Source organism: Lissotriton vulgaris, chromosome 1_2 (genome assembly GCF_964263255.1).
Source record: "Lissotriton vulgaris chromosome 1_2, aLisVul1.2, whole genome shotgun sequence".
Taxonomy (NCBI): Eukaryota; Metazoa; Chordata; class Amphibia; order Caudata; family Salamandridae; genus Lissotriton; species Lissotriton vulgaris.
The window spans coordinates 170,775,939-170,802,913 of NC_141686.1; the positions used below are offsets into that span (position 1 = coordinate 170,775,939).

Below are 26,975 nucleotides of genomic sequence, written 5' to 3' on the forward strand. Positions count from 1 at the left end.
ACTTCAGGACACCAAACCAACGACCCCCACCAACACCATCAACTCCTGGACCCCCATCAGCAATGATGACACCACCCACGTCATGAGCACCATCCACTCCGGCTCCCCCTCCGACCCTTGCAACCCACCACATCTTTAACAAAGCCGGAACCACCATCGCACCCCACCTGTGGAATGTCATTAACAGCTCCTTCACGTCAGCGACCTTCCCTGAAAGCTGGAAAGATGCAGAGATCAACGCCCTCCTGAAGAAACCCACAGCAGACCCAAAGGACCTCAAGAACTTCCGTCCCATCTCTCTTCTCCCATTCCCGGCTAAAGTTATCGAGAAGACTGTCAAAAAACAGCTGACTGTTATCTTTTGCTAGATGATGTGCTGAACACTATATAAATCTCACAGACTGTGAATCCTGATGGATTCTTCATTTCCAATAGGATATTTTTGACAAAGGTTTAGCTGTAGCTACGTTAAAGGTCTAATGGGCAGATATAAGAGCAATCAGAGTCCCAGAGGGTGTTCTCGAAATGGATGCTATTGGTGCAATAGGTGGTGTTTAAGTTAATGATACCAGATATTAAAATTCATTCCCCTTCTTGGGCTCTTCCCTTGGTCTTCAGGGCACTACAACTTCCTCCATTTGAACCGCTAGATGTGGTGAATATAAAACATTTGTTTTTTAGGATTGATTTTTATTGATTTTCATGGAAGTAGTAAGCAATAACATATCAACTCACCAACAACCACTGGCCAGCAAGGCAAAAAACAATGAAAGAACCATCAGACAGGGAGAGTAAGAGAGGAGGGGAGGTTGCGCAAGTGTTCCTAGGTATACTGTGGGAGAGGGCAGGAACTAAGAGGGAAGGGAAAAAAAGTGAATATCACACATTTTAATGTCTCTCATTACAGTCCAAACAAGGGTGCTGCCACAAGGAGATGGCTAGGTCTGGGATTTCTGCTGTGAGGCGTAGTACTCGGAGGTACGCTGGACAGGTTAGTTCTCAAAAGCTCCGTGCTAGGTGTTGAAGGCAGGGGCCCCAGGTTTTCTCGAACTGAGGAAGTTCATTTGAGACAAAGGCTGTCAATTTCTCCATGCCTGGAAGGTCCCATAATTTGTGCATTCAGACCATATGCCTCCATGCCCCATTTCAACAAGAGAACCTGCTTATCTGCACAGAGTGCTATGGCAATGGCCCTCCCTTTAGAGGACTGCAAGCGATAAGTCAAATCATCGGGGAGACCCAGTAGGTTGTAGCTGGGGAAGCGTGCCAAACATCCGACCTATGTCTGCAAGAACATTGCAGCTGGCCTCCGCTGTAGTCTGCAACTCTACACTCTGGTGTTGGATCGAGGCGGGTGCTTCTACTATGATGTGGGTCATCCTGAGGTACCGCTCAGTCAGGCCTGGTGTTCAGGGGGGTCAAGTTCAAAGCTGAGGATCGGCTCATTCGTGAGAGCCAACTCGGTCACACCCCCAACATTTGTTTTTTAAAGTGTGTTTCTTGGTGGCTATCACATATGCTCATAGGCTTGGTGTAGTTGGGTTGATTGTCAATCAGACCCGATAATTTGAAAATATTTTCTGACAGGTAATTTGTTAAGTTGGGTCCAGGTTTTTGCCGTAAAGTTTTGAGTCCCTTTAAACAGGATCAGGAGATACTTTTGGCTTCTTCCTTTTCAGCTCCTTCGACTCCAGAAGAAGACACCTTACATACTTTGGATGTGCTGAGAGCTGTTAAAATGTATTTGGGTAGATCCCAACAATATAGACAATGTGAATTTCATATGGAACAAAAGACTTCTACCCAAACTTTGAACAGGTGGATATGGTCTCTCATTTCCCTTATGCTGCTCAGCACACTGCCCTGCCGAGTGGAATACAGGGCAGATCCACTCACGGTATGACTGCTTCTTGGGTTGAGGTGAGTGGAGTTCTGTTGTGGATATATGCAGGGCCACTACCTTGGCTACATCATCTACTTATGCTCTCACTACAGCCTGGTTGTACAGAATTTTGATTCTATGAATTTTGGTATTCGGGAATTGACAGCTGAAATGCCCCAAAAGTTTGTCTCTCCTTAAGATTGCATTAAATAATTTTTGTGTTGCATCATTTGCGAGTACTTGTTGTCTGTCAGGAAACAGGTTGTGACAATTGCCCTGGTATATCCTCATCTCATAATTAGTAGTACGAGAAGGGGGTTGAGGAGGTGATGAATCAATTACTTACCAGTAATTTTAATTACTCCAAACACCCTTCTTCTCGTACCAATTCTTATGACCCTCCCTTCAGTTCCTCTTCACAACGCGTTTTCCTTTGAATGGCTTGGGGAAGTACAGGAAGTATTGTAGGCTCTGTCGCCTTGTATTACCTTTTTCATTACCGGTTTGCTAAAACACCTCATCTAGTAAGGATTGGTACGAGAATAAGAGTAATCAGAGTAATGAAGATTTCCAGCAAGTAATTGAATCCTTACTTCCCGAGGGCATTGTAATTGTATTTGGTCCTGTCTTATCTCATTCTAAGCACATGATGGCTCCAAAAAACAACATTAAACATTGACACTAGAAGGTAGGTCAATTGCTCTGCAGTCCAGGGACTAATTCAAGTCCTTGGCAAAGGAACTGTTCTTGACCACACAACATAGCTGTTTCCATCTTAACCAGGTCCATTTAGATATCTTTATTGAAAACAAATTCTAGAATTTAGCACTGACAAACAATTAAAATAATTGATCAGTGAGATACTTGAACACACAGTGCTCTGGAAAGAGTAAAGATGGTGCAAGGGTGATCACAAAACAAAGAAAACAGAGCAAAGATTTTTAAAAAACCAAACAATTTCTTATTCCAATAAAGAGAGTCACATTCCACAAAGCAAAGTTTATGAATGTTGGATAATATTTAACTGTTTAAAGTCTGTCAATAAAGTCTTTTTAATGAACGATCTCAACGATGTTTCAACATTGATGGGGTTTGAGCTAAATTCAATGGGCCCGATTCACAGAACTAACTTAAGACAAATTCCTAAACTTACTACTTTTGGTATTCACAGAAGTTAGGATTTTGTCCTAAGACAGACTTAAGACAGAATCCTAACTTAAGTCTGTCTTAAGACAAAATCCTAACTTCTGTGAATACCAAAAGTAGTAAGTTTAGGATTGTGTCTTAAGTTAGTTCTGTGAATCGGGCCCAATATCTCTTTTCAATACCGATACCTATATGGAACTTGTTATCCTGACCATATCCATGTCTCTGTCCATGTGGGTCTACTGCTGCTCCTGTAGTACAGACACGGCACATAACATACCTAGTACAGTAACACCATCCGCACGGTATTCGGGTCTCTAAAATACAAGCAGAAACAAATAGACATCACAGTAAAGAGTTTCAGTATTGTTCTTGAAAGTTGTAAGCCACCTCTGTTCTCTGTTCCCTTTGGTCATATCACTGATTTCTGCCCACTATGGCAGGCTATAAGGCTATACTTCAAAACACTTGGTATCGAAAGGAACTTAAAGATTTGGAAGAAAAAGGTAGGTGTTTAGGTATTAAGAGGCATCACTCACCATCAATATTAGAGCAGGCAAAGGTGTGTGTCTTTCAATATGGATCATGGAGAAGAGATGGGGCCACTGCCCCTCCCTCGAGGCTACAAAAAAAATCCTGTTGTTCAAAAATATAAGAGAAGTCTCAAGTCATGCAAAACAATGCACTTGTCAGGCCACACAATCATCTTATGAAATTGCTTAGGTTGGCCGTAGGCATCAATTCATTGCTCTTTCATACTGACGGCATTCACTCACTGTAGTAGCGCCATATCACTTGTCTGCACTATTAACTTAAGATACACTATTATTTTTAGTTACCCACTAGTACGTGCAAGTAGTGGATCAACCCGAACTTTGAGGGAGTGAACTTTTTCACCTGTAATTTAGATGTGTGACTTCACCCTTAACCTCTGTTTCATGTATGTCATGTGATAAAAGCTACAACATGATTTATCTCGATTTTGAACAGCCATATTGTAAGTATAGTACATTTCAACTTAATAGTACATGTGTTTGACATACTTCGACTTGTGTAATAAATATAGCTACAGATGTATGTAGTGTCACATTACAATGCAACATAAAAGAACCTTACTTCTGCATAAAAAGTAGATTATAGTTCCAAGTTAGCTATATTATTCATCCTACTCAGTTGCCTGTTTTATTTCTACAACCCATGTAAATTTAAAATATGGCAATTGAAAGCATGAAATAGGTGACCCATTATTTCTCTGGATATAGTGGGTACAATTATTCTAATCATACCTGGTAGCAATAGATGGGAAAAAATCACTCCATACAATAAAAAGAAATCCTTGTGCAAAAATAGCCGTATTCAATCTGTTGTAGAAGACGTCCTCTAGCTTCAGTGCCCATCCCTAATTCATAAATAGACACTGCATCCCCCCCTCAGAGCCATTTCAAGTGCATGTTACTAGTGTCGCCATCTGCTGTAACATCGATGCCCAATAATACAATTGAAAATTAGGGACGACCCACCCCCTCGATCTCTTGGAAGAGTCAAGAATTTGAAGGCCCTTCGGGGGTGTTGACCAGCCCACAAAAACCAGGACGTCATGTGATTTAGGGATTTGAACCATCTGCTTTCTTCCTCTAATGGAATGGCCCTAAAAAATACAAAATTCTAGGAAGAAATATCATTTTAATCACATTAATTCTCCCTAATAATGTACATTTTAGGTTATCAATTTGGGAAAAATCAACTTTAAGCCTCCGGAGTAATGGACCTAAAATTAAATCAACAATATTCTCCACATTTTCTGTTATATCTACCCCAAGATATCTCGCCTTAGGGGCTACCCGATAATTGACAAGTTGAACTAAGCTATTTATCACAACTTGGGTTCTACTTTGATTGAGTAGATATCCAGAAACCCATCCAAAATGGATAGTTTCCCTTCCAATTTTGCCCAAGCTATCAGCAGGGTTGGGGGTGGTGACGGCCAAGTCCTCCGCATAAACAAGGATCTTAGTATCTCCCGTTTGTTATGCATAGCTAGAATACTAATATTTTGCTCGATCTTTCTAACTAGGGCTCACATAGTAAGAGTGAACAAGGACACCCTTGCTGAGTTCCCCAGCAGATTGTAATCAGGTTAGACATACCTCCCATTGCAACCACTCAAGCAAATTGGTTTCGATACATCAGCTGTATGGCCTTGATAAAGCCTTTTCCTGGGCCATTTCCTTTTAATATAGCCCATAAAAAAGGCTAGGAGACCCTATCAAATGCTTTTTCTGCGTCTAACAGAATTAGAGCCATAGGGCCTCTGGCATTCTTTGAGGCATCGAACAGAGCAATCATCCGCCGAATATGATCAGCTGTGCTACGGCCAGGAACAAAGCCATGCTGGATCGGAGAAACAAATCTCTTGACCACCCTAGCTAAGCGATTAGCTAGAATTTTAGCATACATTCTTATATCGCTATTAATCAACGTGATGGGTTGATAAAAGCCTAACTCATTAGTGGGCTTGTCCTTTTTTGTAAATATCGCTATATTGGGCGACCTTCGAGAATCCGGGGCCTCCCCTCCTGCTTGGACACTTGTAAATATCTCGCCCATACCCTCATTTAAGCATGGGTAAAAGATTTCATTAAAATTCCCCCGGGATGGAGTTGGTTCCAACTGCTTTTCCTTGTTGGTAAGTAATTAAATGCCCTCCTTACTTCATCCTCTGAGATTGGAGCCTCAAGAAGCACTATCTGGGGGCGCGGTCTGAGCGCCGACCGGGATGGCCGTGTGAGCGTGCAGCTCCGCGCCGAGTCCCGATATTACTCCTGGTATTGAAGCCCGTAGTGCCTCTGGAGACGCGGATTCACCACCAGCGGTGAAAGCAGACCGGGGTGGAGTGTCTGGTAGCTGGCGGACCCTCGGGGACATGTGGAGCTAAGTCCCGGAATCCGGAGGAGCCGAGCAGAGAACACGGACAAGATGGCGGCATGAGGCTCCATAGAGGTCCGGAGCTGGGGAACGCCTGAGGCTGGAGCGCTGGTGGCGGCTGAGCAGAGCGAGGGAGGTGGAGGCGTGCCTGGAGGCATCATCAGTGCCGAACATGGGGGTTGCTGCCATCGTCCCCCGGACAGCGGTGAGTGCGGCGCCATCTCACCCCTCCCCCCCCCCGCTCCCCATCCTGGAGGCTGGAGCGTGACCGGCGGACTTGGGGCTGCGGTGCCTGCAGCGGGCGGCGGGAACACTCTCAGAGCGCCGCACCGGATCGAGTGGAGGGGGCCGCACGAGGGAACCGGCCAGCCGCCTGGGGAGCCTGGGGAGCTGCCACGCCGGGCAGGCAGCGGACTTTGGAGCTGCGGTGGTGACGGAGCGGGCGCAGCCGAGACCCCTGGTCATAGAGGGGCACAACAATACCCGTAGGCAGCGGGAAGCGCGAAGCGCCCTACACACCGGGGGGGCTATTTAGGCAGGACATCACCTGCCAGGGCCACGGCAAGTGTGGGGGCGGAGCAAACTGGTGCATGGACTGGAGCTGCGTGGCTGACCCCCGGCCGCATATTGGATCGTGCAGACGGCACATTTGGCACCGGGGGGCGCACACCGCCTTGTCCGGGGAGTCATTGCTGACCCTGTCCCGGACAGCAAGAATTGGAGAGGGGCCCGGGGCCCTGATGGTGCCTGCCAGCTGTGAACTACCGGTAGCGACCGGAGCCTAAGGGGGTGCCCCAGGGTCACGAAAGACGCGAAGAGGGGGCTGGAACAATAGCTGCTGAGGTGTGTGGCGCCCTGCTCGGCGTGGAGGCGGTCTTCCCTGGCTGGTGACAATAGTTGGCGGGCCCATGCCAGGAGCGCAGTGGGCGGCAAGGCTATTGGCGGTGATCTAGGAGGAGCATCCACCATGGCCGAGATGGCCGCTTCTGGCGGGGTCTTGGAGGCACCCCAAGAACATGATGGCGCACCCACCCTGGTCCCCACTGGCGGCACTCGGTCCCCACGGGAGGACTCCTCGCCGGAACAAAGGTTGAATCTGCGTCTTGATGCTATCCTGGAGGCGATTACCGCGACGGAGGAAATGCTGCACCACGATATAGCGCAAGTAGCGACGGGGCTGGGCCTACTGAAAGCAGACCATGCCAAGCTTTCTGATAGAGTGAAGGAGCACGAACAATTACTCCTGGACCTGAAACCTGCTGTAGTGACGGCGGAACACAAGCTGACTGATATTCTTGGGCGTTTGGCGACTCTGGAACGACAGGCGGAGGATGCGGAAAGTTGTAACAGGAGGAATAACGTGAGGGTGGTAGGCCTTCCGGAGAAGATTGGAAAGGGTGATGCAGTGGCATTCATGGAGGACTGGTTTAAAACAGTCGTGGCGCCGGAGGGGCTTTCTCCTTTCTTCTCCCTGGAAAGAGCGCATAGGGTCCCGGCCAAGCCGCCCCTGGAGGGCCGACCACCCCGACCAATGGTGGTGAAACTGCTGCATTACAAGGACCGCGACCTGTTGATACAAAGCGCACGATCCCGGGGCCCTTTCCAAGTGGACAATAGCAATGTTACGATCTTTCCGGACTATACGCAGGAAGTACAGAAAAACAGAGCATCCTTTCTAGCGGTTAAAAAAGAACTGAGGGAAGAGGGGATTCAGTACGCCTTACTCTTCCCTGGTAAACTGAGGGTTATCCCTGACGATAGGACGCACTTCTTCCAGACTCCGGACGAAGCTTGGTCATGGCTGGAACTGTATCGTGCTGGAACGGACCGCACACGCACGAGCGAAAGGGACAGGCCGAAAGCGATCCGGGTCCGGAAATCGCAGCGCATTCGCTCGCGGAACAAACTCCAGCGGGCCATGCGAGATGCCCAGATGGCGGATGGCAAGAAAGGGGCAGTAGCTGCGACGGCAAACATTACAGGTTCGCAGCTGGACAGAACGTCGGAGGGGTCGGCCTCGGAGGAGGAAGGAGGAAAATCTGGAGGCGATGAATTGGAGACGGGGAGTGTGAAAGGGCCAGTGGTCACCCCACAGACTTCAGATGGACTGTTTAATGAGTAATGTTTTGGTGAATCCAGTCACCTTGGGGTACCTGCTGGGACAGACTCTCCGGACTTTTGGTGCCATCAGGTATGGGGCTGTGCAGGCAACATGGGACTGAGGGCGCGGGGTGGGAGCTCTACCTGCCCTGGGTCGGTGCTCTATCACCCTCTTGTGGCCCTTAAGGCCTTCTGTGGTGATGACCACAGATTAGTGTAAGTGTGTGGTTTTGATGGTTTGGAACGGGGCTGAAGCTGGGTTATTAGGTCCCGTCCTGGGGAGTGGGGTTTGGGGTGTTTTGCGGGGGGGTTGGGATGGGCGACACGACTGCTGCAATGCAGGGTACAACTGTTGGATGCTGATACTGTACAGAAATGTCTATTATGGGGCGTTACCTAATGTGAAGTGTATTACATGGAATGTCCGCGGACTTCAAACGATGGTGAAACGCCATAAGGTGCATGCATACTTGGTGAGGCGGGGAGTGCGGATAGCAATGCTTCAAGAGACTCATTTAACTAAGAAAGAATGTGGAGCCTTACAGAAGAGGTGGCGGGGTCAGGTGTTTGGCACAACCTATTCAGCATTTGCCAGAGGGGCCCTAATAAGGGTACGAGCGGGGACACCGTTCCAAGTCACGGCGCAGCGGGTGGATCCCGAGGGTAGGTATGTAGCGGTTGAGGGACGGCTTTATGGTAGGGAGGTGGTATTGTGCACTGTGTATGCCCCCAATTCCGATCAGGCCCGCTTTTTCGACGGCTTAACGAGTTCGCTGGCCCATTTTCTGTCTGGCCCTGTCTTATTGGGGGGTGACTTAAACTCGATTACTGATGTGGCACTGGATAGGTCGCACCCACCTTTAGTCGACTCCCCGGTGCGCAGGCTGGCAGCTCACAGGAAAGAATGGCAGGAAAAGTGGGGATTGCTTGATGTGTGGCGGGGGCAGCATCCTGAGATGAGGGATTACTCCTACTTTTCTACAATACACGAACTGCATGTTAGATTGGACGCGGTGCTGTGTAGTGGCACGCTGGCGACAATGGTGACTCATACTGAATACCTGACCAGAACCATATCAGATCATAATCCCTTATTGGTGTCAGTGCAGTGGCAACAGGCCAGGTCGGCGGTCCCATCGTTGCGGCTGAGGCCTGAAACGCTAGAAGACCTGGTGTTTAGTGACACGGTTCAACAGGGCATTGACAGCTACTTTGCGGAGAACAGGGGCTCAGATTCGTCCCGAGCGATAGAGTGGGATGCGATGAAGGTGGTGGTGCGAGGCGTGTGCATGGGTAAATTCTCGAATGCGCGGACGGCTGTCCTGAATGATCTGGTGAAAGCGGAAGTGGTGTTGAGGGACTTGGAACAAACGAGGCCGGAACAACCAGAATTGCAGGAGAGGTTGGTGGAGGCTAAAGAGATAGTGGCGACTGAGACTGAACGGCTGAGGAGCTATGACTACAAGTTGTATAACATTAAGGCGCATGAGGAGCGTGATAAGGTGGGTGCACTCCTTGCCAAGCTTGCTGACCCAGAGCCTACGGGGAGCCCGATCATGAGTATAAGAACGGAGGGGGGGGAGGTAGTGTGCTCGCAGACAGCAGTGCTGGCGTGCTTTCAGTCCTATTACACGGGACTATATGAATGCCACCTGGAGGCGGAGAAGGCAGAGATAGGCAACCACTTGGCCTCGATCCCGCTGCCGGTGCTGGACAGTGAGGATGCTAAGGAACTGGGAGGTCCCATAACGCTAGCAGAGGTGAGAGTGGCAATTAAACAGATGGCTCGGAATAAAACCCCAGGGGTTGACGGCTTACCGATCGAGTTCTACGCCAAATTCGTTGACACCCTAGCACCGAAACTATTGGTGGTGTACTCGGAGGCCAAGCGATTGGGTTGCCTGCCTGAGTCGATGAGGGAGGCGCTAGTAGTACCACTGTTGAAGCCAGGCAAGGATGCACTGAGTGTGACGTCCTATCGACCTCTGTCAATGCTGACGGTGGATTATAAGATCTTGAGTCGAATTCTGGCCACCAGGTTGCTGCCGTACATGACCACACTAGTGCATAGTGACCAAGCGGGGTTTATCCCGACTAGGAACACCTCCATGAATATTCGACGGCTGGTTCGAATTATGGATGGTGCCGGGACTTCGGATCTTGACTCCGTGGTGTTGGCAGTTGATTTCGAAAAAGCTTTCGATAGCCTCGAGTGGGAGTATCTAGATGGGGTGCTGCTGAAATTCGGACTCGGAGAGGGATTTCGAAGGTGGACGAGGGTGCTTTACACGTCGGCTAGGGCAAGGGTGCGCCTGGGGCCACTGGTATCTTCGGCCTACCCTGTTTGTAGAGGGACGAGACAGGGCTGCTCGTTGTCCCCCCTGCTGTTCGCATTGGCGATGGAGCCGCTGGCGGCGCAGGCGAGGTCAGGCACAATGTACAATGGGATTGCGCAAGGCCCGGAGTCGCATTATATATCGTTATATGCTGACGATTTGCTACTGTACTTAGCAGATCCCGAACGGTCTCTGGAGGGAGCAGTAGAGATGCTGGTAGGATTCGGTCGGTTGTCGGGCCTTAAGGTGAATTGGACTAAGACCTGTATATTCCCACTGCGGGCGGGCACGCCCTGTCCCCCGCTAGTGCGGGAGGTACGATGGGAGCCTTCGGGCTTCACCTACCTAGGGGTGTGCATTTATCACACGGCGGCGGACCTCTTGGAGGGGAACATAGGGCATTGCATTCGGGCACTGAGGGGCAGCGTGGCATTCTGGGCCTCTCTCCCTCTGTCTGTGTTGGGTCGAGTGGCACTGTTGAAGATGGTGGCGCTCCCACGGCTGCTCTATTATTTTCGGACTCTGCCGGTGTGGGTCCCACAGCGGGTCTTCAAGGACCTGAAGATGTTGGTGACCGGCTTCCTTTGGGGCCATGGCAGGCGGAGGGTGGCGCTGGAAACCCTAATGAGGCCTAAGATTGAGGGGGGGATGGCAGTCCCTGATTTTGAACTGTACTACCTGGCGGCGCAACTACAGATCCTAACACAGAATGTGGCCAGAGAGTTCAGGGGTCCTGAGAGTGCCCATGGTACTGGTATCCAGAGGTACATCCTATCTTATATTATCATGCAACAGAAATTGGACTCGAGGGATCTCACGGTGGAAGAGAGGACGCTTAAGATGTGCTGGCAAAGGAGTCTGAAAAGAGCGAGGAAAGTCCGGTCGTATGCCCCGGAGATACCGCTGGGGATGTTGACCGCGCTACCGCATGGGGGCGACTGGTCTAGGCTCATGGAGTGGGAGGCGTTGGGACTACAGATGGTGGGGGATTTATACATTGATGGCGCGTTGGTCCCCTATCAAACGTTGCAGGAGCAATTTGGCTTGCCAGACGGTACCTTTCTATTGCACGCGGCAGTGGTGGCGGCGATGCAAAAGCATTGGGGGGTAGGGCTTGCGGAGCCGGAAGTGACCATGGCGTGTCAATACGTGGTGATGGCTGCGGGCACGGTTAAGGCGGTAACATGCCTCCACACGAGGATGTTGACCGAGGGGCTAATGCCAATGCCGGCTTTGAAGTCGCGGTGGGAGGATAGCTTAGGCAAACCCATACCGGACACGGTCTGGAGCCAGATCCTGAGGCGGACGTGGAAGGGTACGAGAAATGCAGGATTTCAGCAGATGCATTTCTTTGTAATACACAGGGCGTACCTGACTCCGGAGAGGATAAAGCGATACTTCCAGGTGCTTGACGCGGTGTGCCCACGATGCTTGGCGCCCGAGGCAGACTTGGATCACCTGTTGTGGGGGTGTCCGACATTGGGTACGTATTGGCTGGAGGTGGGGGAACTGCTAAATGCGGTGACTGATAGGGAGGTGGACTTTGATATGGCGGCGTGTCTCCTGCTCTGGTTCCCTCATACAAAAAAAACGAGAATTACAAGTAAATTTATTGATTTGGGACTCATGTTGGCACAAAGGGAGATAACCTGGCACTGGAAATCTAAGGAAGGCCCGTCGGTGAGGAGATGGACGAATGAGCTGTTGAAGTGGGCGGGCTGTGAAAGCATTATTAGGATGCGGCAGGCTGCTAGGCTTGGCAAGGAGAGCTGTTTGGAGCTGGCAAGGGCTTGGGAGATGGTGGTGCAGGCATTGCGTGATTACCTGGTGGAGGGTGAGGAGGAGGAGCTATAGTCCGTGAGGATTCCGTGTACTATTAGCGATTGCAAATGACTCTTGATGTGTGACGTGCCCCAGTGACAGTACGGATTTAGAATGCCCGCATTAGCAGCAGTAGTAGTAGTAGTTGGGGGGGGGGGGGCGTTTTACAGGAGGTAGCTCGACCTAGCGGGATGGCCTTGACTTAGTGGATAGACCTTGGGACTGACCCGGGGGCGGGGGGCACCCGGGATGGAAGGTAGGCACGCTGGTTACAACACTGGGAGGATCCGGTCGGAGGAAGCTGGAGGGCTATAGAAGGCATTGTGTTGGCTGGGGTACGAGCGGTTAGCGTAATTCCCATGAGAATTCTGATTTCGCTGGGCGGTGATTGGGGGTGGGGGTTTAGGGGGGCAAAAGCAGATACTGAGAGGTGAAGCTGATCGGATACCGGGACAAGGAGTACACAGTAGCATCTTCCTGGAAGGACAGACCTGACCCGCCGCCCAGCCTCCGGGATGTGGGCTGAATGGCTGTGTACTAAATGTCTATCATTGTTAAGGTTGGGATGATGGGAGTGTACTGATTGGCATATACTGAAGTCTTGTTTCTAATTCTGCAATAAAAATACATTTAAAAAAAAAAAAAGAAGCACTATCTCCTCCGGAGTTGACCCTCTAAAAGATTAACCCATAAGATATTCCGCCAATACTTTATCCTCATAGCGGGTATCTTCCGTGTATAAATGTTAGTAAACCTCTGAAATGACGAGCAAATCACTAAAGGATCATAAATTGGGCCAAGGATAGGATCCTATATTTCTGAGATATCCCCCTGAACAACCCTCTCCCTTCTGCGTCGGGCCAATAACTGTCCTATCCTTTCATTATTGTCATATAAATAACTGTGCCAGACCATGTATTTCCCAGCTGCCATAAGGGGAGAGACTTTAAGATATGGCTGGGCAGAACAGAGGAAGAATAATAAATCAGAACAGGATTTATATAGGGAATTAGCAGAAGCCGAAAGTCAATTGCGACAATTATAGCGGGGGTCTAGAAAATGCACAAGCCAGAGTCGCAGTGGGGAAATCTGCAATAACTGGTCCCCTCTTTTTTCAGGTACCCTTTAACAAGACTCCACCTTTGGATTCCAATTGACACTTTTCTTCCTTCCAGCAGGGGCTCTTCTTCCAAGTCCTCCATCGGGTTCAATGGCGGTTTCTGACGCCACTCCAGACCTATGCACCTGGCTTTCCTGGGATAGGTAACTTGGGTACCTTGTATTCACGGATGGGGAGGCTCTCTTACCTCCTAACTTCCATGGGGTTTCTTCAAAGTCCACTGGAAAGGGTCCTTAAACTCTAAAACTTCAACTTCAACTTCCCCATAAAATTGTACAGAGCACACGGTCGTGTTCCCCCACAACAACTGTCCGCCGTAGGGTCCCTACTTACTCACCTTGGGTGGTTCCTTGGCATCCCAGCAATTCTACAATCTTTAGACACTGTCTTAACTTGAGTTGTGGTTCTTATACCAATATTTTAGTATATGGTTTGGTCCCCCCTGGGGCCCACAGTGTATTTACTGTCATTCCTATGCTTAAGTATTTTGTGATTATCTCTGTGTAGGAGATACTGTGTTATACTAGAGAGTGTTATATTTATACATTCATATTTTCTGTAACTACTGTGTGGTTCTAATTTCATTTAACCAAATACTATAAGGTTGCATTCTGGTAAAACAAGCTGCTTAACATTCTTCAAGACTAAGCCTGAAGGCTGCTCTCCACAACTACCAATTGCTTTCGAAGGTTACCTTTGACCTCTTAAATCACCATAAGGCTTGTTTAGACTGTTGAAAGAGGCCTACTTTAATTAGTGGACAGCATATACCACACCAACTTCTCACACCAGTGGATCCTATTACTTTACTGGGCATGGCCACTATGAGGATAGATTTCAAAGGACATTTCACCATTTGGAAGATTTACGTGACAGCACAGGGTTCCAATTTGCTGGGTTGGAGATATCAAAGGGAGTTGGGGATAAAGTTAGACCCTAACAATGCTGAACAAGTACTTCTATGTGCGAGGTTGTGCACAGGCGATGACATTTGCAAGGAATTCTCAGAAGAGCTCAATGACAATCTAGGGTGCTTAAAATCCTTTCAACATAAAATCACATAAAAAAGTCATGTCCTGTGGTACACAAAGTTAGACCTATTCCTCATCTAATGGAATAACCTTTGAGGGAGAAACTTAGGAAACTGGTACACAAGGAGTAATGGAACAGATAGAAAACTCTGAGTGGTTTGCTCCAATTGCAGTCACACATAAAGCAGGGGGAAAAGGAATGAAGGGTACATATGAACTCCTGAGACCTCAACTCTAGCACTTGGATGGATAGATTCCCCTTCCAGAGGATAAATGAATTATTGTAAACTTTGAGGAAGGCTGGCTATTTTAGTGTAATTGATTTGTCACAAGCATGCCATCAAGTAGAGCTCCCAGACTTTTGGTCTTGCACATCTTTCGGAACTCTTTTTGGAGCTTACAGATATCTAAGAATGCCTCGTGGCCTAGCTTCCACGGCAGTGGTTTCCCAACGTATAATGCAACAAATTTTGCAGGGCCCTAAAAATTTTCTTGTTTTCTAAGATGACAGTTTGATTTATGGCAATACTAAGAAGAACATAACCACATTTTAAGGTCTGTTTTGACAGTACTAGGGGAGGCTGGTCATAAGCTAAAGCTGGATAAGTGTCAAACTGGTGTTGGATCGGTCACCTATCTCAGCCGCACTATCTCCAAAGATGGAATAAAACCCGAATTTGATTTGATTAAAACATTCATGGAGACACCTCCACCTTCTAATGAAGAGGAACACAAGAAGTTGTTTTTAGGACTGGTTGAATACATGTCCAAGTTTATCAGAAATTTTGCAAAAAAAGTACCACCTTTACAAGAATTATTAAAAAAGGGAGTAAACTTTGTATGGGATAAACAAGAGCAAGGCACATTTGACAAGACTAAAAAAGCTATGGCTGCAGCTCCACCCTACGTAATTTTGATGTCAAGAGGAAGACAATATTGACACTGATGCGAGCGCTAGGGGGTTATGGGCCATCCTTACACAAGTTGTCGATAAAGTAGAACAAGTGGCAGCATTTGCATCACATGCACTGAAAATGGTAGAGACTAATTATTCTACTATCAAGAGGGTAGCCCTGGCCTGCTATTGGGCCATCCTACACTTTAAGTACTACCTTTTACCCTATCCACCGTTCACAACCTGTGATGCACATTATTTCAACCAAAAGGTATCAAAAACACAACACCAGGTATTTCTGAATGGGTGCTTGGGCTGGAAGGGTATAACTACAGAATAGAATGCATTTCAGGATGTAAGAACCTAGCAGCCGATTGCCTCTCAAGAATGCCCATAGAGAATCATCAAGCCCATGAAGAGTGTCAAGTGAATATAGCTTTGGAAGTAGTGTTAGCAGGCATCAGTAAGGAAGAATTGGAGACAGGAACAGAGGAGGACAGCACCTTAACCAGAGTGAGAGACAAACTTACCCATAGCGGGCCTAACAAACAGTATGGGTTATCAGAAGATTTACAGAGTTTTTGGAGGGTCAGGCATGAATTCAACATTGAGGGTAAACTAATAAAAGGGGTAGACAAGTTTTTACCATCCAGCAAGTTATGGGATAGGATAGCTGAACTTGCACATGAAAGACATTCTGGAAGGAGTCAGACCAAAAGCAAGGTCAGAGCCCATTACTGGTTCCCAGACAAGATCACCCTTTTAGAGAATACAGGAAAGCACATAACATGCTCAGGTTGGCAAAACATAAAAAGTAAGGAAAACGCCAATGTCCCAGATACAAGTACCAAATAAACCATGGAACAGATTAGCAGTAAAAATACAAATATATTTTTTAAAAAAGGGAACAGATTAGCAGTAGATATTATAGGACCTCTTAAAAACTGTACATGGCATGATGGGTACATGATAGTATCAATAGACTGCGATTCCCATTGGATAGTAACCAGAGAAGTTCATTCCATTACTACTAAAGTGATGATCCATTTTCTCATGGACACATTTTTTATGGAGGGCATGCCAAACACTTTAATATCACACAAAGGAGTGCAATTTACCTCTGAGGAGAATACAGATTTCCTAAAAGGTTTATCTGTAACTCATTTAACCACAGCTTTGTACTGTCGGAGAGCCAATAGGTTAGTAGATAGAACCAATCAGATGATTAAAGATAACTTACAATTAGCGACTGTTTCAGGGGCATCCTTGGACTAATGGTCGAGAATATTGTTGCATAAGGGGACAGTTTGTGAAGACCTGAGATTACTTGTCAGCCTGTGATCAGGACCAATGTGTACAAGATCTGATACTGGTATTACTCGTGAGATAACAGAGTTGGAATCATTTGTATAAGGGTGAAGTGGACATTCAACCACTTCACTCCTTAAACCTTCTCAGTCTCATATATATTCAAGAATGAAAATATTCTCTAGACTCTTTCAGGTGATGGATTTTCTCCCATTTTTAAATAGTTATATAAAAACAATTTGCCCAGATCTAAACAACCCCAATCCTCAAAAAGTGTTACTCCCCCACTGAAGGTATGTAGGTCCCACAAGAAGGTTACTTTTTTCTTAAAATGTGCTCAATTTCATGGCCACACGCCCATCCTCAAGGCAAGATACATCTGCAACTCCTGCCTCGTACCATGATTCAATCCATGCACCCAGACTGTATTCGTTTTAGGATACCCCTAATTCATAACCTTGCAGATGCGAAAATCCCTCCATTCAGAGTTCCAAAGCATGAGAATGCCACCAGGATGGGGATGGCTGGTGAAAATCGTTTGAGAGCAATATCAGCAAAGCTCTAGAATAGAAAATAAGATATGTTTAGAGCACCGACCAGAGCAGAGAACATATATGGTAGTTTATCTCAAATTTTAAGTCATAACACAACTTCATACACCTTTTGCACTTCTTTAAAACGTGTCTCACTACTTAAAATGCAGCTGTTGTTCTGCTACAATCAGCAGCTCTTCAGTAGAACTCTGCATAAATTCAGCATCAGACTTACCTGCTCCCAAGCACAGGACTCATCAAATTTTCAGGAAGGTCTCTCAGGTCATAATGCACATGTAGTTCATGGGGTCCAGAACACAGGACTCTACTGCTCTTAAGCACAGTTCAAAATACATTCACAATGGCTTTCAAACACACACTACAGTTTCAAAAATGGAAATAAGCTCTCTTTTACTAGATATGGTTGCCCTATTGCACAGGACTAGTGCTTTCCAGCACAAGATGAGGTTGCTGTCTACCATAGGACTGCTGCTCTAAAGCATTATCAGGTACATGCGTCACCCATTTTTGCGAGCGCAACTGTGTCATTCGCAAAAATCGTCCGTTTGCGCCCGCAAAAAGGGAATTTGCGAAGCATGAAGGGTCAAGGCACTCGCAATTTGAGAATTTGCAATTAATTGCGTGTTCTCAAATTGCGATTGCATTGAAGGAATCGCATTTTGCCATTCTTTAAATGCAATGCAAGAACCACTTTGAAGTAGCGATTTCGCTACTAGGGGGCGCAAATTACCATGAAGTTGAACTTCATGGTAATTTGCAAAAACTTTGAAAAATGCACTAAAGTGCATTTTTCAAAGTCGTAGGTTATACACACACATGTCGTTTTGACATGTGTGTGCCCAACATTTGTGCACAGATCAATTTTAGGGGTGCAACAGGGTGTCATTTTGACACCCTTGCACCCGTGAAATTCCATGAGCCTAATGGTACTCGTAAATATAAGCCCATTGGAATGAAGCGGAAGGCATTCCTTAATTGCGCCTCGCAATTTGCGGGTCGCAATTAAGAAATGTTTACGAATCGCTATTTGTATAGCGATTCCTACATGCATAGGATTTTGCTGTTCCTTAATAATCGCAATTAAGGAATCTCAAAAGCCTACCTTGATGCATGTGCCAGTATATGAGATTCATCTTTGGCATAAGCCTCATAATTTACATCATTAGAGGTGGTCTCTGGATAGCTCCTCTTCTAGGACACCAGCTGGGTTCCCTATAGCACAAGACCCGTGCTCACCAGCACTGGATGAAGCTCCTGTATACCCCACGTCTACTCTTCTGCAACACTGGATGAGGGTGCACTGGAGCACATCAATTATAATCTCCTGCACTAGATGTGGTTGCTGAATACCACAGGACTACATCTCTCTGGCACTAGATAGAGTTGTTCTATAGCAGAAAACCAGTCCCCATCTGTAGTAGATGGCTTATTGGATACTACAGTGCTACCTCTCTTTAGCACTGTTTTTTGTAGTCTTATAGAAGAAAATCAGTAATCTAACACTTTAGATTTGGTTGCTACATGCTACAGGACTCCTGCTCTAAGGCACACATGTGGGTGCCTATTGCACAGGACCAATGCTCTCCAGCATTAGACATTGTTGCTGTATAACTCAGGACTACTGCTCTTTAACATTGAATAAGCATGCTCTATAGCATAGTCCAGCAATACACGAGGGCACTGGATACCACAAGACTGCTGCTCTATGACACTAGATGTGGTTGCCCTATTGCACATGACCAATGCTCTCCAGCACTACATGAGGTTGCTGCATCCCACAGGGACAGGACTACTGCTCTCCAGCAAAAGATGAGGTTTCTCTATAGCACTGCTATTATAATGTCAATCACTAGATGGTGTCAATGGATACAAGAGAACTACTGATCTCTTACACTAAATGTGGTAGTCCTTCAGCAGAAGACCAGTCCTCTTCTGCAGTAGATGAGGTTGTTGGATACTCCATGGCTACTGTTCTCTATCACTAAATGTGGTTACAATGTGGCATAGGCGTCCTATACTTTATCGCTATGTTTGGTTACTGGACAGCACACAATTTCTGCTCCCTATCACTTGATGTGTATGTTTGATGGCACCACCTCGTACTCTATGGCTCTTAACGCTGATTGTTTTTAGAAAAGGACCCACACCTTCCAGTGCCTACCTTGAATACTCTATAGTCAGAACATCCCCGATCTCCAGCAAATCTTCTAAAGGTTTATAAGGCAGAGATCCTCTGCAAGCTTAGATGCTATACTTTGCAGAACTAGGTATGAAGGCCGTATAGCACAAGACGTTCCTAATTTATATGACCCACATCTTCCAATGCCTACCTTGAATACTCTACAGTCAGAACTCCCCAGATCTCCAGCATATCTTCTAATGGTTTAGAAGGCTGTGATCATCTGCAAGCTTAGATGCTATACTTTGCAGAACTAGGTACGAAGGCGGTATAGCACAGGACTTTCCTAATTTATATTACCCACATCTCCCAATTCCTACCTTGAAAAGTCAATAGTCAGAACTCCCCAGATCTCCAGCATATCTTCTAATAGTTTATAAGGCAGGGATCCTTTGCAAGCTTAGATGCTATACTCTGCAAGACTAGGTACGAAGGCTGTATAGCACAGGACTTTCCTAATGTATATGATGCCTAAGCCTTTTCTGCTAGTGTAATAGTCTCATGCTTTGTAGTATTCACCTTCATGCCATCCAGCACTCCTGTGATGCTCTGTAGCAAAGACTGGCCCACAAGCGCGCACTCTAATATGAAGCTCCATAGGCAGAGCATTCTCCTGAGCATCAGCGTTTTATTCCGATGCCCTATGGCACAGGACTCCCCAGCACTACACCTTCCTGTTCTTCACACAGGCCTCAATCACCCTTTATAACAGGGCTGTGTGCTTCCCAGCACTAGAGGTTGACAGATACGGCGAGTAGCCTCCCACAAGCAAAATGAAAATGAACAATGCACTGGGGCAATCATTTTTGCTAGGAAAGGCTACTACTGCTCCACAAGCTGAAACACGTCCATGTTGTGTCATATGGATACTTCGTTACATATATTGCGTTAAGTTAGCATGAGTGCATTACATGTTTAAACAGCCTTTTTTCCTTCGGCTTCAGTTTTGCACACGACACATACTTGTTGTTGTCGCCTTCACCCTAGAAACGGTGAGGTGGTTTATTTGAGAATAATATGTTATTTCTATGCTATCAGCTTTGCCTGGTACACTTGGTACAACTGTCTGCACACTGAGAGCTGCACACTCTAAAATTAACCTAACACAAGGTTGCTGGGAGGCTTGATCCTCGCACCACATTAGACATAACACAAATAATGTTGATGCCAACATTTTGGGCTCTACGCGGGTTTAAGATAGAGTTACACGGAATGAACGCAGACACTTGGTGATGCGCATGAAGAGAGCTGGTAGCTGTTGATGTGAACTGCTCCTACTGACATTGAGAGGTATGGGGCCGCCCTGCTAAAGCCCAAATGAGACCTTCTTAGATATAATATAATATGCTAGATAGGGTGCGCGAAATATAGGTGATATAGATTTCTATAGAAATTGCATTATAACATGCTAGCACCTTTTGCTTACTATGGATTAGTGACTATGCTGCTGGCTCTGATTTTTATAATCTGCATTTTGGTATTATACAAGATACTGCGTTTGAGAACTTTGCATTGAATAATAAATATTTCAAACTTGCACTTGTGTTCTCTGACTCTCAGTTTTGGTTTGAAATGATTATATGACGAAAGAGTGTTCATGTGTTCCACGACTCCTGAGGTATTCTAAAGATCATGTTCTGGTTTGTCTAATACATGGATCATTCCATAATGATCCATGAGACACTGTAGCTAGCTAGGTAAGGAGATTTTTGACACTGAGACGAGTTTTTGGATCATCCTAACTCACTGAGGTTCTAGATCTCTATGCACAGTTCTGTGGGAGAACGGAAACCCTGCTACAGTTGAGGGCAGGCATACCATCCCCTCCCCCCACATCCCACTAGACCTGAAACTATACTTTCATTGCCTACCAGCAGACATCTACTTATGTGTCGTCTCAGAAAAAGAGAGGAAATCAGCACCATATTACATTTAATATGGATTAACTAAATAAAAACAACTACAAAAGTTGGACACTTTTTCACTGGCCTCTGGAATTAGCAGGGGTTCCTCTCCCTAAACCTGCGATAAAAAGTTTAGGACTTCACATTGACTCCGATACTCACAATGACTGCCCAGATCAGGTCAGTTACCTCCTCTTGCTTTGTTCAACTCCACAAGCTCAGAATCTTTCTCAGCAAAGAGACTTGCACTCAAGTAGTGATTGCTCTTATCTTATCTAAAATCGATTATGGTATTGTGCTTTATCTCGACCTCCCACAAAAGCAGAAACTTCATCTTCAGATGATTCAAAATCAAGCAGCTAGAATAATCCATCTTCAGAATAGAAATGTCATATTAGCGCATTGTTAAAAGACCTTCACTGGCTCCCAGTGGAACGGAGAGCTATGTTTAACACCAGCTGCATTCTTTTTCGAGCTATTCAGGGAACAGGGCCCAATTTTATCTCCTCACGTATCAGCAAGTACTCTCCCCAGCGCACTCTGAGATCTATGCACTTGAATCTCCTGGTGATTCTCAGATTCAAATGCAAGCGCATTGGCAGGACCCGTTTCTCCTTCTTGGACCCGAGGTTCTGGAACTCTTTGCCCATCTCAATGAGGCTTGAGGTGGATTACATGCGCTTCAGAAAGCAGCTCAAAACATGGCTGTTTACACTGTCCCATAACTAGTTGGCTTCCTGGCCTGGCAGATCTCTTTTCGGAACCTCAGCGCCAGAACCCTGCTGGTGTACGTGCGCTTCAATAAATACCCAAAATAACATAACATAAAAAACAAAATGTATCCAACAGAATAAGAATCATGCATTAAAACCACCAGAATTCTGACTCCACCAAATTGATCAATAGTGACACTTGTTATTTGCAAAACTCAGCCCATCAAATCGATAGTACTCAAATGCTTATTTATTCTTGCTACTTCCTCAAAAGCCACAAATAGCACAATTCACTAACCTGTAAAAGATGTAGTCAGGATAAGAAAGGCTTCCCTACAAATCCACATACTAACGTCCATCAACATACGAGTGCCAAACATTCAATAAAACCATAAAATCTGTCACTCTCAATGGAGGCCTCACAATCAACCACTCTAAGAACATTATCTTCCACCCTTACAATAGAGCCAGCTAGATCCCAGTAGGCATACTCCAAATTATTGCCCCATAAAGCTTCTCCATAATCAACCACATTATCCAGAATCTGAAACAAAAGCTTTAAAATATCTCAATGAAACTTTCCTTGCTGATAAATGTACAAACATTCAAAACAATACCCAGGACTAACACTGTATTCTGAAAAGAAAAAATGTAATATTTCAGAAGGGCTTCACCACCCCCAAAATCTTGACTTGTCAAAGAAGCATACATCACACTTGATGATCGTGAGAGCCTCCTCTTCAAATTACATTGAAAAATCACGTTTAAAATCTACTCCAGTGGAGAAGTCAAGATCCCGGGACTAAAACCTTGGAAGTCTGAAAGGCACATAAGGCAAACTAAAGCGAGCCAAAAAAATCATAGAAGCACACACATAACAAGACCCCAATAATCAGACACCAACAGCGGACCACCAGAGGCTTACTGCAAGCCAATATAGTTGATATGCCAGCCCGCCACCTTCCATCACCAAGACTCAAATGCAAAAGTTAAAAACCCAAAGTTATTTACTTTGAGCTCTAGACATGGAGAAGTGTGGCTCAGGGGTTAGAGGCGGCAGACCTGGAGCTTGAGTTTCGGCCCTGGACCAGGGTTCAATTCCCCGCCTCGGCGGGTCTTGGGCTCAATAATCCCACGGACTCGATAATTCTCGCTCCGGTGCCTTCTCGACTCACGGGTTCACACTCTGCGACTCTGGGCAATAGCTTGCTTAATCTCCACATTGGCCCTTCGCGGCGGGATGCCTGGCTTTCACCTTGTGGATACCCTTCCAGGGCTATCTCACAGGGGAATACAGGACGGGTTCCCTAAGCAAGCGCGGAGATGCCCCAGGGTAAGTCCTGCGCTATATAAGTTTCATACATACACACATACATTCCCCAGATCAATGTCATGGACCAAGACATCAATCTGCAGCTCTCCTTTTGCCAGCGAATCCTGCAACTCCTACTAACCTACCGCTGGGTAGAGATGACCATAGGCTTTGTGATGTCCTACCCCAACCATTGTCACATCGCAAACTCAGGACTCAAAAGTCAGCTCATTGGCAGGCTTAAAAGGCCCCAGATTTGAGTAGTTAGAAGATGCCTAAAGTGTCTGCAGCACAACCAGATGAAACCAGCCTTAAAACAGCTCCACTAGCTTCTGGTAGAAGTAAACATGTAATTAATATCCTTTGTATCATGAACGTGGCTTCTGAGAATGTAATCCAGAGCACATGAGGAAGCTGGTTGCAAATTATGTGCCAAACTGAAAACCTCAATAAGCAATGGAACACCTTATCTCACAGTGAGCTTCGTTTTTTTTTAAGCAATCTTTATTGAGTTTTTACATTATTGAAGCAATCCATCCCACCACCCCCCACCTCACCCTGATACAGGCATGACAATTAAACAAATATATACATTGGTCAGAATAAGCATGTAATTGTACAAAAATTATAATTGAACAAATTAAAATATAATAACTTACTTTACGGTTTTGATTAATCTGTATGTTCCATCCATTGCGCTAAGGGATCAAATATTTCTAACCCTTTCTTTTTCTTATTCCGACCCTTCCGACTGTATATAGCAATTTCCAAACTATAGGTTGCTAGTATGCGAGCTTGACATTGTTGAAATGTAGGTGAATATGGGTCGAGCCAGGCTGATGCTAGACATATTCTAAATACCGCATTTGCTACAAATATCAGTCCCCTTATGTGGGTTGGTCGGGTATCTCCGTCTACCCCCAGTACTATTTCAGCGGTAGTTATCTCTATATTTGTTTTCAAAATTCTAGAAAGAAAAGTAGAAATTTCCCGTTTTATAATATAGAGTTCCTTACAAGTGGCAAACATATGTATTATATCGACTTAAGGTAGTGAGCATCTCGGACATTGAGTCCCCTTGCCTGTACTCCACTTGGCTATTCTTTTGGGCGTATAATATAATTGAAAAAAGGTCTTATAATATTGTGATTGTAGTTTAGTTGATATTAGGAGTAATTGAGAGTAATCAAAACCCATCTGAACAGAGGTTTCTGGTATTTCTTTTTTTTTTTTTTTTTTTTTTGTCCTCATATATGCCACCAGTTAATGACTGCTCTAAGATAGGCGCTCTTCAAGCCACTGTCACAAACTATCCTTTCCAGCCCTCGTGTTTGTGGATAGCTGTAGAAGATTGCCCAGAGGAAAGGTCGTTACCCGTCCAACTTCCTTTCGGATTGATCCTTGCACCTAAGGAAGGACAGGACCACTTACCTCTGGCATAATCATTGGACTATTATTAGTTTTCGATCCAGGCATTCAATGCTGACCACAGCCTAACTGCTTTATCACCCCCACATAAAATATCAAATTTACTCACAGCCACGATATATTTAAGACAGTCTGCGAATTTCGGGGGGGATGCAGACTTCCATGCTTTACAGATCTCTCTTCTAGCGATGGTCATAACATAAAAAATAAACTGTGACAAATTACTATTAAACACATAATTAGGCAATAAACCAAAGAAAACCAATCTGGGTGAACACTGAATTGGAACCGACAAAACCTCTTCTAAGAATTTACACAATTGTTCCCAAAAATTAGCTATTTTTGGACATTCAAAGAACATGTGAATATCATTTGCGCTCCTTAGATTGCACCTAGGACAAAAATATTGCGCCCCAGAGATTCTAGAGAGTTTCGCTGGGGTCCAATACACTCTGTGCAATGTATATAAATGATTCCTTCTTAAATTAGATGGTTTAATTATCTTTTGGGATAAAGAAAAGGAATCAATCCATAATTTCTCTACTTCCTCCGCTATCTGGACTGAAGTGGGGTCCCATATATTCTTAATTTCTGTTTCCAAATTGTCTTTATTATTCAGTAATATGTTATACCATTGTGCCGTTTCTCTTTTTATTTCTCTAGAATTACTATATATCTCTAAGAATGATTCCTCATTATTTGAGACCCAATTTTGACTTCCCCACCAGGCCGATAGTTGATAAAACTTGAACCTCGTTAATGTCCCTCCGGTTACCCCCTCAAGAAATTCCCACTTTAAAACTTTCGATTCATCACATAAGTCCCCCCACTTCAGGAGACCTGCTCTTTTTAAGGGGAGAGCCAATTGATCCAATAAACACTCTGGGGTGCCTGGTGAGTCCCAAATTGGGGAGTATTGATGGTAATATTGGATACACAGCAGCCTACACGTCTGCGACCAATAGTATAAAGCAGCCTTTAAAACTTTCAACCTAACTTTTTTGAAAAATTTTTTGTCACCAAATTTAAACAGGAAGTAATCAGTACCAAAAGGGAGATCCTGTAGCATAGCCTGGAATAGTAAACTATTTGAAGTAAAATCCAATCTATTAGCTAGTATCCTAAAGTTTTTGAGCTGGAAAGCATAACAGTAAAATAATAAATCAGGGAGAGCTAAACCACCTAATTTTAGTCCTCTCCTTAGCTTCTTCCAAGCTATCCTTGGAGATTTGGTTGCCCAAATAAACGACCCTATTCTACCTTGTAAATTAAGGATATCTTTTCTACTGAAAACTAAGGGAATAGCATTAAACAAAAACGTGACCTTAGGTAGAATGATCATTTTAACAAGATTCACTCTGCCGTAAATATTTAACGGTAAAGTGTTCCACCTGGAGAGAAGTTTTTTAATCTCCTTTATTACAGTTTCCCAACTAACCTTCGGAGTGTCATCTATATTCTGGGTTAAATAAATACCTAGATATCTCATCTTGCATTTGGCTTCTGGAATAGGGAGTGGGTTATTCCAACACATTACCTCGGTTTTCTCCTTATTAATAGTATAACCTGAAACCAAGCCAAAGCTCTCCGCAAGCCAAAATAACCTGGGAATTGCTTCGAGGGGGTTTGAGGTATACAACAAGAGGTCATCTGCGTATAGCGCTGTCCTAATTGATAAGTCCCCAATTTTAAATGAAGAAATAATAGAATCCTGCCTTAAAGAACAAACAAAAGGCTCAATGTAGACATCGAACAACAACGGAGACAAGGGACATCCTTGCCTTGTTCCTCTACCAACACTAAACCATTCTGACAGTCCTCCGTTGACCAGAATCTTAGCCCTGGGACTTCTGTATAGAGCCACCACACTTTTAATGTAAATTTCAGGAAAACCAAATTTCTTCATTGTTGACCATAGATATTTCCAGTTTACTTGGTCAAACGCTTTCGCAGCGTCTATTGCGACTATGGCCAAAGGTTTTTTGTTTTGAACTGCATAGTCAATAGCTCCGATTGCCTGAAATGTGAGTTCATTCAGTTGTCTGCCCGGGATAAATCCGCGTTGATCCGGATGTATTATGGATTTGATCACCTTGGCGAGCCTATTTGCTAAGATACCTGAATAAACTTTTAAGTCTGAGTTCAGTAAAGATATAGGTCGGTATGATTCTATCCTTTGTGGATCTTTGTTTGGCTTCATAATTAGTGAGATGGTTGCGTCCAGCCAAGAAGATGGAATTTGCTGACCTTGGATGAAAATTTCATTGAATAGTTTAAGCATTGGAACAATAAATTCATCCAAATTATCCTTGTAAATTTCT

General features: G+C 45.3%; 1 protein-coding gene across 1 annotated transcript in view; it reads right to left on the bottom strand.

The window, feature by feature from the left end:
• LOC147734775 (cystine/glutamate transporter-like) overlaps positions 1-26,975 on the bottom strand; it is a 378,702-nt gene that overhangs the window by 103,864 nt on the left and 247,863 nt on the right. Inside the window, exons 8-9 of the mRNA XM_086953633.1 lie at positions 17,022-17,125; positions 3,568-3,664 (exon numbers count right to left, since the gene is read on the bottom strand). Coding sequence (XP_086809759.1) covers positions 3,568-3,664; positions 17,022-17,125 — 201 coding nt within the window. The remainder of the gene's footprint in view (positions 1-3,567; positions 3,665-17,021; positions 17,126-26,975) is intronic.